General features: G+C 43.3%; 1 protein-coding gene across 3 annotated transcripts in view; it reads left to right on the top strand.

The window, feature by feature from the left end:
* Positions 1-13,210, top strand: part of CRLF1 (cytokine receptor like factor 1) — a 136,701-nt gene that overhangs the window by 58,670 nt on the left and 64,821 nt on the right. For all 3 annotated transcript variants that reach the window (XM_069215841.1, XM_069215840.1, XM_069215842.1), the window contains exons 4-6: positions 1,135-1,304; positions 2,631-2,788; positions 4,829-4,997. In XM_069215841.1, the coding sequence (XP_069071942.1) occupies positions 1,135-1,304; positions 2,631-2,788; positions 4,829-4,997 (497 nt within the window). The remainder of the gene's footprint in view (positions 1-1,134; positions 1,305-2,630; positions 2,789-4,828; positions 4,998-13,210) is intronic.

Below are 13,210 nucleotides of genomic sequence, written 5' to 3' on the forward strand. Positions count from 1 at the left end.
CAGTAATAGATGCATCAGAAGCAGAACAGTCAATTATAGAACCACCATAGAGCTCAGGGTCTTCATAATGCTGTGAAATGAAGTTTTAAGCACCAAATACTGCAAGTTCAGTGATCCGCTGGAGGCATTGTGGTTATCTGTCCTTGCAATAGCCACAGTCAAATAGTTATCAACTACTTAAGTATGGTAAGATTCTCCTAAAAAATTCCCCCTCCTTCAGAACTACAACTATGACACATGGAAAACAAACTGTGTCTGAAACAGGCAGTCGAGAGCCAGAAGTAAGGAAGAATGTGAGAATGGCATGTATGACGACCACAGTGACAGTCTCAGCCACAGCTCAAAGCAAGAGCACGAACACTTTTCAGCAGAGATGGTGTATCAGTACTACACTCCTATCTCATGCAAACACACACATAGACAAATACCGGGATATCATGGAGAATGCAAACACACACATACCATTCTCTTACCCCCTAGTGGACACTAGGACACACGTGCATTCACACATCCATGGACACCACAGAGAACAAAATTCACACATGCACCCCGGGACACCATGGGGAATTCAAACTTGCACACATCATTCCGTTACCCGCCTAGTAGACACCAGGACATACCTGTGCACCCACATGGACACCATGGAGAACCAAACTCACAAATGTGAACACACACACATCACTCCCCTCTCTGTCAGCAAACACCAGGGTGTGCTCCCACACACAAACAGTCACAACTCCACAGGCCCACCAGACCTCCACTTCCATGAAGCACAGACCTTATGGCAAGTAAAGCCAAATGTAGTTAAGCAATAGGACTGCCAATGTACTAGTCCTTGATGTTGTCAATTACCAATCTAGGTAAGGGGCAATGTCAAAACTAAGATTTTGTTTTTACACAACAAAAGAACATGATGAATTCTCTGATGCCTTTAATTACAAAAACATTGTTGACATACAAATGTGGAATACAAATACACGGATCTTCCAACACACACTAGATTCCAATCAATAAGTAAAAACATACATTTAAGGAATTGGTATTTGTATGAAGATTCAATTCTGTTTCTAGAGTTAATAGATGCCTTTGGATTCATACATATGTCCAACCTTTTTTACACACCTTGATTTGCAGGTGGTATGGACGGGATAACACCTGCCTAGAATATCACACCATTGGACCATACTCCTGTCACATTCCCAAAGACCTGGCTCTTTTTACTCCGTACGAGATATGGGTGGAGGCCTCCAACCGGTTGGGATCTGCCAGCTCTGATGTTATCACATTGGACATCCTTGATGTGGGTAAGAATTGGGAGTTTTCTCTCAAGGCAATTTTCAACACTGTCATTCTAACACGCTATTGATAGATACTTTCGTTTTTATCTCCAACTTTCAAGTGTGCATTATGAAACAATGATTCATTTAATTTCTAACAGTTTCACAAGGGATCATGCACATTGGCCTAAAGGAGAATCCACTTGAATTTCAAAGGCAAATCTCTTAGAACGCTTTGATGTAATGACACATAAATGTAGATTATAAGGATCAGGGGCTGTCAAACAGGCTTGGAATATGTTTTGAGAAAGCATGCCTGACTTTCGGACCCCAAAAATGTGTTAATGCTTTCTTCTGGTCCAGGGTCTATGCCTACTCTCCCAGGTCAACTCCAAAGGCACTTGAAAAAGGACAGCATGCAAATCATGCTTTATCATAGGGCTTTTACTGGAACAGTGAGTCCACTTGTACAACATTGTATAACTATTAGCAGAAGACACTTTTCACATCCACCCACACTTAAGTCTTGTACGTCTAACAACTGATAAGCAATTCAGTTTAAGAAAGAATGGTGGTGGGTGGAATGCTTTAATTAATCTCAACTAGTAGAAATGACCCTGGACCGATCACAGTCCATCCTTTTCTGCTCATTACAGTGCTCCAGACAGAGGCCATCCAAGTGCAAATTAGACTTGGTTTTGAACCAATCAGAACTCTCAAGCATCAATGCCAGGATAGGTTCCCTCTTGGAGCACTCGACCGGTCAACCTATTTGGCATAAGATGCAGTAAATGCACACAAAGGGACAATAATGCACAGTTGTTCATATCTCTGGCACTCCCCAAATTAGTGGTGAAACAACATCTTATTTACCAAAGTAATCAATTTTCCAATCTCATGAAGACATGCTTAACAGCTACAAAACAATTGTAGAGTCATTGTTTGGTGAAACAGGTGATTAGGGCCTGCACTTTCAAAATTCCTTTATTTTACATCTTTGCAGCCCTTCTGAATCACAAAGTCAAATTTCAAATTAATGTTCTGTTGCGGGAGAGTGATAATGTAATTCCTATACAGATAGCTTCATTTCTAAAGCATTTCATGGCACCAGAAATGAGCTGGTATTATTCATGAGTTTCAGGCAAATAAATACATTTGACATCCAATCTATACTTATTTGCATTTGCTTTCACGTAATAAGTATAAAAAACTATTTGTATTAGAAAGTATCCGATATGCATTAATTCTAAGATATGGTAAATCATAATAATCTAATCTGAATGTTAATTTTCTTTCAAACATATTAGAAAGGAAAACCCCATGGTTAACTCAACCTGCTCTTTCTTGGTACAGTGACCACTGACCCACCCAAGGATGTTCATGTCACCCGAGTGGGAGATCTGGAGGATCAGCTGAGTGTGCGTTGGAGCTCTCCGCCAGCACTAAAGGATTTCCTGTTTCAGGCAAAATATCAAATCCGGTACAGAGTGGAAGACAGTTCGGAGTGGAAGGTGAGGATTGTAGGGCGGAAGTGCTCACTTTGTCTCTTTTTAGTGCCATCATCCCTTTTCCTCAAGCCCATACGGTGCAATGTTATCTCTTCCGCCTGAGATGGTAATGGGGAGATGGTCCAGGGCAAACTGGATGCAGAATCCTATGAATCCAGGGGTGGCCTAATATATCAAAATCAAAGGATCATCATTTGATCACCTGATATTGGGAGAATTGAAGTGAAACTAAAAGTCCATTCCCAGAATGCACTGTTTTGCTTAATGAAGGTAAAAACTGAAAATACTGCCTTTTGTGACATGGAGTCATCAGAATATAGTTCTGATGACAACGACGATAAATGTTTGATATTCCTGCTGTGTAATATGCTCTTCTTGTGGGAATGAGAGTGAGCAGAACCTCCACAACACTTACTATTATTGCACACACAAAATCCTTGGCGTTCAAGTAGCTGCTACAGGTCTGTTTTTGACTGTATCGTGTGCTTTGATTGTACCTTCATTTTCCTCTTTGCTTCAGATATTTTCCATTTGATTTCAAATGTTCTGACAAGGAGATGTAAAATAACCAGTCTTATCCACTCACCATCCAAAGAAAATATACTTAAAGAATAATTTATCTATTTGACAACAGATATTAAATCTGCCAACCTGGAACAGATGCCATTTTTGCCACACTGGGAACAGAAGTTCACCGAATATCAAGCTGGGTATCAGGATGGTGAGATGTTTCTCCTGGAAAGAGTACCTCTGGCATGATGGTATCTCTTTGGAAGACAATCTCCATGAGGGACATTTGATGGAATGTGCCACCGAAGTGGGGGGTATAATGTTGAGAGTCATATTTCAAGGGCACCACACATTCTATCTTTTCTCAGGACACTTGAATTTCCATTTTGTGGTGCCACCACAAGGATCAGTAGCAGTTAGTGAACTAACTTAGATATGTTGTTCATCATCATTCTGGCAACACCTACTGTATCTGCTGATGGGCGGTATGTTAGAGCTTTAGAAAGTGTCACTTGCAGGGCCCCCCTTAGTGCCACCCTAATACTACTGAAGTGGACTTCTGATATAGCTGTGCCTTTTTTGCCAGGGATCCTGTTACCTAGCGTCTGAAAATTGCGTCCTTTGTCTTATTGATACAAAGACAAATTCAAGTCAAGTTCTCTGTTGTGAGTGAGGAGTATTGACAAAAGTATCGCAAAAGGTCTGTCATGTTTCTTGCAGCACAAATTCTGAGTATTTTTGGTGGATGATAAAAATTAATTTGTTTCCAAAATCAATTGATTCACAGGTAACAAAAAAACACAATTAACGAGTAGTAATCTTGAATTTAGCTAATCACCTGCATTGGCCCACAGTTTAGGGAATAGATACATTTTTATATTGTCAGGCGACGATTATCTGCATACTGTATTATAGATTTGAAAATCAAGCGGTCCACCAGCCATAAGTGTCCATCAGCAAGACAGATGAGTGTGAATGAGAGAACAAGTCTCATGATAATGCACAACCAATCTCTTAGTGATAAACAGGCGGTGTCCAGCAGGAAGGGAAAAGCAAACCTGGAAAATAATTAACAGTGGTTGCTTATTCTCTCAGTGGATTACTGACTCATTATTGGAACTCTGGGGAAACAATAAGCGGCGAAGAACAGCATTTAAATTCAACATTTACTGATGAATAGCAATTGGAAGTTCCGAACAAAGATGCAGCAGAATGAATTTTAAGCAAATGCCTAGTTATTAAGCTATATGTTTCAGTATTGAAGTTTTGAGGTAATACATGTACTAGGCTTCCTGCACACCGTCCGCTCTGTGCGGGCAGGCTAGTGTATGTTAATCCTTAAACTGCATGTTTAAGATATTTTGATATTGACCAACCCACTGTCCATTTCTACCTTGGTACCTGTGAAGAAGGAACTTTTTGACATATTGAAAAACTCTTGCATGAATTTCTCTTCATAATCTGTCAGACATGCAACTGTAAAGCTGTGGTTGGTTAACATTTGACTTAATATGGAGCTTTTTCTGGGTAAAGGTTGTCGATGATGTCGGGAATCAGACATCCTGCCGCCTCGCTGGTCTGAAGGCTGGAACTGTGTACTTTGTTCAAGTGCGATGTAATCCGTTTGGCATTTACGGATCAAAGAAAGCTGGGATATGGAGTGACTGGAGTAACCCCACAGCTGCGTCCACACCACGAAGTGGTAAGTGATTAATTATTGTATTTCCTCAAGATTTAAATACTTGTTATTATAAGGTGCTTACAAATCTAACTGACTGTTACCACAAACACAACAGATTAACTGATTAAATGAAAATGTTTCTTGCATTTAGACGTTCCTGTATGAGTTCTCACTCCATTGCCTGCAATTGGTCCTCTTGGAACTGATTCCATTTATGGAAATGGATCTTTTCTGGCACCTTCTCTGTTGGTGGCAATGGATATTCTCTGGGTTGACAGAGTTGGTGACAATCTATCTTCTCTGACCCTAACTCTGTCGATGGCAATAGATCTTCTATGGTCCTTCTCTGGTGGCAATCAGTCTTCTACTGTCCAGACTCTGTTGGCATCAATGGATCTTCGACAGCTCTGTACGTGACATCTAATCTTCTTTTATTCTATCTTAGTTGGCGGCAATTAATCTTCTCTAGCCCTAACTGGTGGCAGTGGGTCTTTGGTTCTTGCTTTATTTGTTATGTTACGTTGACTTGTATAGCGCACTAATCACCTGAAAGGGTATCCAGGCGCTGGGGCAAGGTTGGTAGATGTGTGCTCCCAAGGTGCTTATATGAAGAGCCAGGTCCTCAGCTTCTTGCGGAACTCAGGAAGTGAGGAGGACGCTCTGAAGTTTAGGGTGGTCATTCTGTGTCTTGGGTGCAATGTAGGAGAATGAGAGTCCTCCAGTTTTGCTTCTGCAGATATGGGCAGTGTGTGCAAATGAGTGAAGCAGAGCGTAGGTGTCTTGCGAGTTGGTGAAAGTGTATGCAGCTGTTCAGGTATTCTGGTCTTGTGTGGTGTGGGGCTTTGTATGTGTGTGTGAGAAGTTTGAATTGGCAGCACTTGTGAATGGCGATTCAGTGAAGCTTCCTGAGGTGTGGTGTGATGTGGGTGTGGCTTGGGCAGTCAAATATGATTCTTGTGGCTGGGATCTCGACGGTCTGGAGTTTGTGAAGGAGCTGTTTGGATATTCTGGCATGGAGAGAGTTGCTGTATTCCAGCCTGCTGGTGATGAGTGCTTGCGTGACAGTCCATATGATGTTCTGAGGCAACCATCTGAAGTTTATTTGCAGCATGCGTAGGATGTGGAAGCAGGAGGTGCTCACTGTGTTGACTCGAGCCATCATATTTCACTTGTCATCTAGGATGATCTCAAATTTGTGATGTGGTCTGTGGTGTGGGTGTTGGCCATAGCTAGGGGTGGAATCCCATGGGGAGACATTGTTGCCAAAGACCATAACTTTTATCTTGTCGGAGATGAGCTTTAGGCAGCTGGATCACATCCACTCTGCAACCATATCAATGCAGCTGGAAGTTGGTTCTGCTGGTGTTTGTCTTGTCCAACAGCTAGACGATGAGTTGGGTGTCATCGGCGCAGGAAATTGACAGTGATTTCTTGTGATCAGGTGATGTTGCCGAGTGGATTCATGTAAATGTTGAAGAGTGGGCTTGAGGGACGATCCCTGTGAGACACTGCATATCAGTTTCTTGGTCTATGATGTGACGGGTTGCAGCCTGACCCTTTGGGTTATTCACATGAGGAAGGAACAGATCCATTTGGAGAGCAGATCCTTGTATGCCAATCTCGTAGAGTCTTCTGATGCGGGTGTTGTGGGAGACCGTGTTAAAGGCAGTGGACAGGTCGAGCAGGATGAGGGCTGCCAATTCTCCTCAGCTCAGAATGTTTCAAATATCGCTGGTGGCTGCAATGAGTGCTGTTTTGGTGTTGTGGTTGTTTTTGAATCCTGAATGTGTGTTGTGCAGAAAATGTTGATGTTCAAGGTTGGCTGTGAGTTGCTTCTTAATGGCCTTTTAAATGAGTCAGAAGTTGCTCAGTTGATTAGGGTCGGCTGTGGGGTTCGTGAGGAGGGCGTTGATTTCTGAAAGTTTCCATTCATCCAGGAAAGCGTCGGACCCTATGGAGGTGTTGATGATATGGGTCAGGGAGGTGCTGATTGGTAATGTACCCAGGTTGTAGACGTGGTGAGGTATGTGTACATTGGGGGTATTTGTGGCAATGGGCTGTGACTGGCTGCTACTCGGTAAGCGGTACATGATCTTCTATAGCTCTGACTCTATCGGTACCAATAGTGTCTCTCGGGGCTTCAAATGGCCTCTCTTTACTCATACTACTGATTACAAGGAGTGTCTGTGGGATCTACTAACATTGACTACAATTGAACCTTATGAGTTTATGAATCCATTGGTAACAATGGGGCCTTCCAGGTTTCTTAGGCTATAATTCAACAGGCCTGGCTCTAACTTCTGGTTACAAATCCAGTGGCTACAACGAGGCCTCCCTGGCTCAGACTACTGACAACAATGGTGGATCGCTGGCTCGAAATATGTTGGTAACAATAAGGCATTTATCCTTTACCTCTATAATGCAAAAAGGGCTATTATATCATGGCTACACATTAGCCTCTCTGGGTACAACACCATTGGCAGTGTAGGGACAGTTACATATTTTAAATCAGTTTTTGTGCCTGTTGCCACTGGATATTCACCGACTTTGGCATAGCTTACAGCTTGTTCTATTTAGGTTGGCAAGTTCTATGTTGCTTTATCTGATTCCTCTTTTCACATTTTCAGGACTGACTGTATCACGTCTGTTGTTCACTCTGAGGAGTTTTAGTTGTTCTCTAAGTCTGGCATGGCCTGTGTGTTTGTCTGCTGTATTGACATGGATTGTATTTTATGACAGAAAATAAGTGGCAATTGTCCCAATGTTTGTTTGAAAATCTATGCCTCCTGCCTTTGTATCAGACTCCCCTATTGGTAGCTGTAGGATTTAAAGAGGAGCCCTCTAGTTGGAGCATGCTCCTGTATTGCAGAACATCCATTGGCAATATTATGATACCAAACTCCCCTGGCAGTCCCACACGAATACCAAATCTGGTTACTCTTAACTCCACTCCAAACCTCTTTATTCCACTACCCTACACTCAATGTCTCTTTAGCTTACTTTGCAAGTTCTTTCATCCCTGTTCGCCCCACCTTAAGATTGTTTTCTTACCTTTCTTGTCCTTCTTCTTTCTACATTTCCTGCCTCTCTCTTTTTTTGTTCTGAGTCAATGCCTGATGATGAAAAATAAGACCCAGTCCATAAAAGATTAGTGCAAAAGCCCACCACCAGCAACTACCGGCACAAATTAAGCATTACTTAAAACAAAATGCAAGTGGTGAACCATGGAGAGCATTACTTTGCCCATGCTAGGCAGTAATCATTTGTATGCTTAAACAGTCGGAACAGTCACAGTCAGTCAGAAAAGAGGGAGGCATGCTTCCCAGTTCGGTCCCTTTGCCAGGGTAGTTTAAAGAGGAAGAAACTAATGATTTGCAAAATGCACGGACAGACATTAGCACAAATTATTTTCTTGCAAGTGCTCTGCTGCTCAGTGCTTGATATGTGCCTCTGGCTGCAGATCGTGGGCACCGGCACTCATTTTTGAGAATCCGGACTTTGATCCTTTGACCAAGAAAGAGAAATGCACAAAATTACCAAAAAAGACGAGAAAGATTTTTAAAAAAGCAATGGCAAATGGAGAAAGCAGAGTTAAAACAAGCATTGCAATGCAATGGGTCTAGCGTTTGCTCGAGTTAGAGCTATTAGCATTGTAAACTCCTGACCGGACTTTTCTTGCCACATAAATTGAAAATGAAAAGTAAAACAGTTTCACATAACTAACCAGACTTTTCTTGCCACATAAACTGAAAAGGAAAAGTTTCACATAAGAGAGCTGACGGCCGCCATCAGCGCAAAGCAGACAAACAAAGGGAAATAAAAGTTTGCTTGCAGTGAAACCTATCGGCAAAAGTGCAATTATACATGTAACTACAAAAGTGCAATTATTTATGTAACCGGCAAAAGTGCAATTACCTATGTAACAGGATTGATGTTATGCAAAGCGCTTGATTACTGCCCAGCAACATCGCGCTGCGAAATAAAGAGAAAAAGTAGTCCAGAAACCAGACGGAAAACATAGAGCCTCGTATGTTTTCAGTAGTTGGTCTTTGTGCTCGAGAAGTGCTACACACCGGAAAAGGTATGGCGTATGCCTTTCACTAATGAAAGCAAGCGGATTTTAAAAGACAAGCCCACGAACCAATGAAATTGACTGACGTGACATGGGCATGGTTAGAAGCACAAAGAGAGATTGCATCAGGGGACGGAGCGCTTTGCGCTCCCCCCTAAAAAAGTTGCCAAAGTGAGATACTGATGATGATAGAAGACAGAAGCATGAGGTGACATGAAGACACGAACCAATGAAATTGACTGACGTGACATGGGCATGGTTAGAAGCACAAAGAGAGATTACATCAGGGGACGGAGCGCTTTGCGCTCCCCCCTAAAAAAGTTGCCAAAGTGAGATACTGATGATGATAGAAGACAGAAGCATGAGGTGACATGAAGACTTGGCAGCCTTGGTGGTTGGCAACCCCGGAATAAAACCTTTGAGACCCTGAACTTAATTTAACACATTAAGCACTGCTATTGCCGTCACATTTGGATATTGTTACCATCATCCCAGGGCGGAAGGCACAGAGGAAGAAAAATAACAACCATTGTTATGTAAACACCTGCCATAGGAATACCAGCTGGTCAAATATAAAGCAATTTGCTAGTTGCAAATAAGACATATGCAGGGGCGTAACAGAGGCCCCTGTGATGCAGGCGTGGCCCCCCCAGGTTTACCCATAATAGAGGGGGCCATCCTCGGCCCCTACTGATGTAAGTGTAGGGGCCCCCTTCAGGAGCTCTTTCAGCCCCCTCATGTTTTATTAAGCCACTGTGCATATGCATTCTTAAAGCTGTAAACCTCTGTCACATGTGGCCCATTCTGTTCAGATGACAGTAATAATATCACCAATTTAATTGGAGAGGAGGGACACCTTACTCGGTCATTCGAACTTTCCTGGTGTCTCTGAGCCTGGAGTTACTGAGTCTGCAAATGGCTGGAGACCCGCGCTTTTGAGTGAAGCCGAGGAGCTGCGGGCAGCTGCCCACCTCCTTCCCCCCACTTCTCCACAGCCCCAACTGGCCTTCCAACTCCACATGGCGGGAGAAGCTACACCCCCTCCACTAAATGTGCTTTGCCACCTTATCCAGTCCACGTCGTTCGCAGAACAGGCCTCATAAAAGCCCCCATGCACATCTATCACCTGCTAAAAGTCGGTGGTAAATGTGTGCGTATTTAGGCTCATTATTGCTCCCGGCAGGGAGAAAACCACATGGCCTTCGAACTGTATTCCCGGGGCCACGTGTTATTCCCCATTCCATGGAAAATAACTAGTAGTCTCCAGATTTAGGCATAGCATACTAACCGACTTCCGGTAGCCCACCAACTAAATGCTGGGAATTCATCAGGAGCACCTAAGTGGCAGTCAGAGAGGTGAGGCTCTAGTGTGAAGGTGGCAACACGGAAAGGAGGAGGGTGGTAGTGAAAGTGAGAAAGAAGAGGGGGGAGAAATTAAAAAAGGAACAGCGAGAAACAAGTTTCAAGGTTGAAGTGAGAAATGGAGGGGGTGCACCTTAGGTGAGTTATCTGCATGCACTACATAGGAGACTGGATCGTGTGCCTGTGTGTGTCTGCCAGATGTGCCCATAAATCAGGACTGTGTTTTATGTGTGTGTCTCTGCAGATGCTACATACCAGAAGTGAGACACACATCATGTGTGCCTGCAGAGTAGTGACTACCCAAAACAGGTGGGCGCTTCGGCCAGAAGGAAGCTATACAAAGTACCATGTGGCACAAAGTGCCTGTGCCAGCAGCACTATCTGCCGGCCGGCCAGCGGTGTTATCAATGATGCATGAAATATTCAGATGCGTCGTTATAGGTTTCAGTGCTAAAATAAAGACACAAAGCCCCGACTGTGCTCTCAGATGAAAGAAGAGTTCAGAATGGCAGGCCAGATACTGGTGTGGGCGGTGCTTTAATTGAATCCTCTTGAAAAGGTCCTCACAGAGCCAAGGCAAGCCAAGGGAGGAGCTAGAAAACTCATTTACCGCCCCCCCTTCCCCCACTTGCACCATATCCCAAAAGCACCAGGTGAGTGAAGGGGCAAACGAGCCCGGCACTCGTCTGTTTATTTCGTTCCTTCTTTGTTTTTTTCTTTTAATCTTTTTTTCCAACTTTACACCTTCCATTCCAACTTCCGGTTCCACTTGTTCATGTTTGTTTTTCTCTGTTTACATCTTACCTTCCCCTTTACTCCATTCCTTCTTTATTCCTTCACTGTTTCCATCATCCTTTCCTTCTTTTCATCATTTTCCTCGCTTTTTTATCTTTCTCTTCTTTCTTCCCTTTTCCGTCTTTCATCCATCTTTCTTTCTCTGCATCATTTGTCAGATTTATTTTTCTTTCCTTCTTTACTTAATCCTTTTTATCTAATTTTTCCTGCAGTCGGCCTTCTTTTTTCTTTTGTTTCTTACTTTATTCTCTCCATCCATCATCATTCCTTTTTTCGCAATAGCAAGCATTCTCTGTCCATTTCCCATCTATCCCTTCATCTTTGCTTCCATCTATCTAGCCTTCTCTACATCCAGCGTCGCCCCCGCCTGCAGCAGCTACAAACCGAAAAATAAAAACGATAATAAACAGTGTTTATTATCATTTTTATTTTTCAGGGGACGGGGCCACAGGCGATGACAGGGATGAAGGGGGAGTACACAGCACTCCCCTCAGTGTGCATGTGTGTTTGGCCAGCCGGCTCAGGGCGGCCAAACACACATGCGCACTGGGCTCTCTCCAAACTGGCGCTGTGTTGCTGGGCTCGAGAGAGCAGGCACAGTCTCCCAGTCTGCCTGGAAGTGCCAAGCCAGGGCGCCCCAGTCAATCCGAATGGTGCTTTCATGCTGCTAGCAGCATGAGAACAAAGTTCGTATTGGCCCCAGGGCAGGCTGGGAGCCTGTGCCTGCAGCAGAGGCAGAAGTGCGGTGTGGCAGGGAATCAGGTAAGTGTTTTTTTTACATTTAATGTTTGTAGCCGTCCCCGGAACTCCCCGCCACACGCCACCCCGCCCCTTTTCTGCGCCACTCCTGTCTACATTAATGCATCATATATGGTACTCTCCATTCCCCCACCTCCTTCCCTTCTGAGCACTCTTGATCCGTTTTACTATTCACTTTGAATGCAAGTAATGAGCGTCTGCTTTTACTCCAGCGCCTCCAATCAAATGAGCCATAAACAACAATTTAAAGGCGTTATGTAGCACACACCTTCCCAGTGCTGCTACACCAGCTCTAGCTGCAACAGTAGGGGGTTCATGACGCCCCTGCCTCGAGCCTTGTTCACTGATGGGCGCCATTTACACACAGCAACGTTTAAAGAGGACCTGCCCAAGTTCAGACATAGATAGAAAAATAACTTTTCACATAGTCTTTTTTTATTCAAATTTCATTTCCTGTTTCGGTACCATCGATTTCAGAATAATTTCAAAGAAATATAAAATAAGACCAAATAGACATCTTATTACTGTATCAAGTTCTTTTGTTTAGTCTATATGGCGCACAACCATTTGTTGCCTCCTATGTAAGGTAAATCACATAACTCCTAACTAATCAAATATATTGATATTCCTTTCAAAATATTTGTGCAAGGATAGCTACTGGGGGTTCAAAGTCTCTTTTATTATAAAGTTCTGCCTGATGCTTCTCAGAATGACAATAATCACTGGTGATTTACAATGGTGATTTACCCCCAAACCAGTGTGCTGAAAACATACAGTTCATAAACACTGGCAGCAGTTCTGGTAGAGAAACAGAATTCAAACAGCAGCGCCGCGCCAGAATGCCCAAAAGTCATTTAAGTTTCTTTACTAATCATTACTAACATTCATTGTCAACATTCCGTTAGTTGCACATATTTCCACAGAATATACAAAGACATTCATACAGCAGAGAGCGATGGGTCAGTCCACATTAGTGGTGTGTTCCCTTCAGTGCGAGTGATAGCATTCTGCCACAGCACAATGCTCTCAGTCACTCAGGACCTCGCCCCTTCAGTAAAAAAGATAAAAATGTGTCTTATTTCCTTTTTTACTTTTTTTCTACTTTGGAAAGACCTAGCAGCTCCCACACACTACTACTGTCCTCCAGTAGAGTTGCACTGCAGCCCTCACAGGTAATACCAGTGCGGCCCACTTCTGAAGGAGCTTTAAATCCATTCAGAGATGGATGTCTATGAGTGACATGCCC

This window comes from Pleurodeles waltl, chromosome 12 (genome assembly GCF_031143425.1).
Source record: "Pleurodeles waltl isolate 20211129_DDA chromosome 12, aPleWal1.hap1.20221129, whole genome shotgun sequence".
In the NCBI taxonomy this organism is placed as follows: Eukaryota; Metazoa; Chordata; class Amphibia; order Caudata; family Salamandridae; genus Pleurodeles; species Pleurodeles waltl.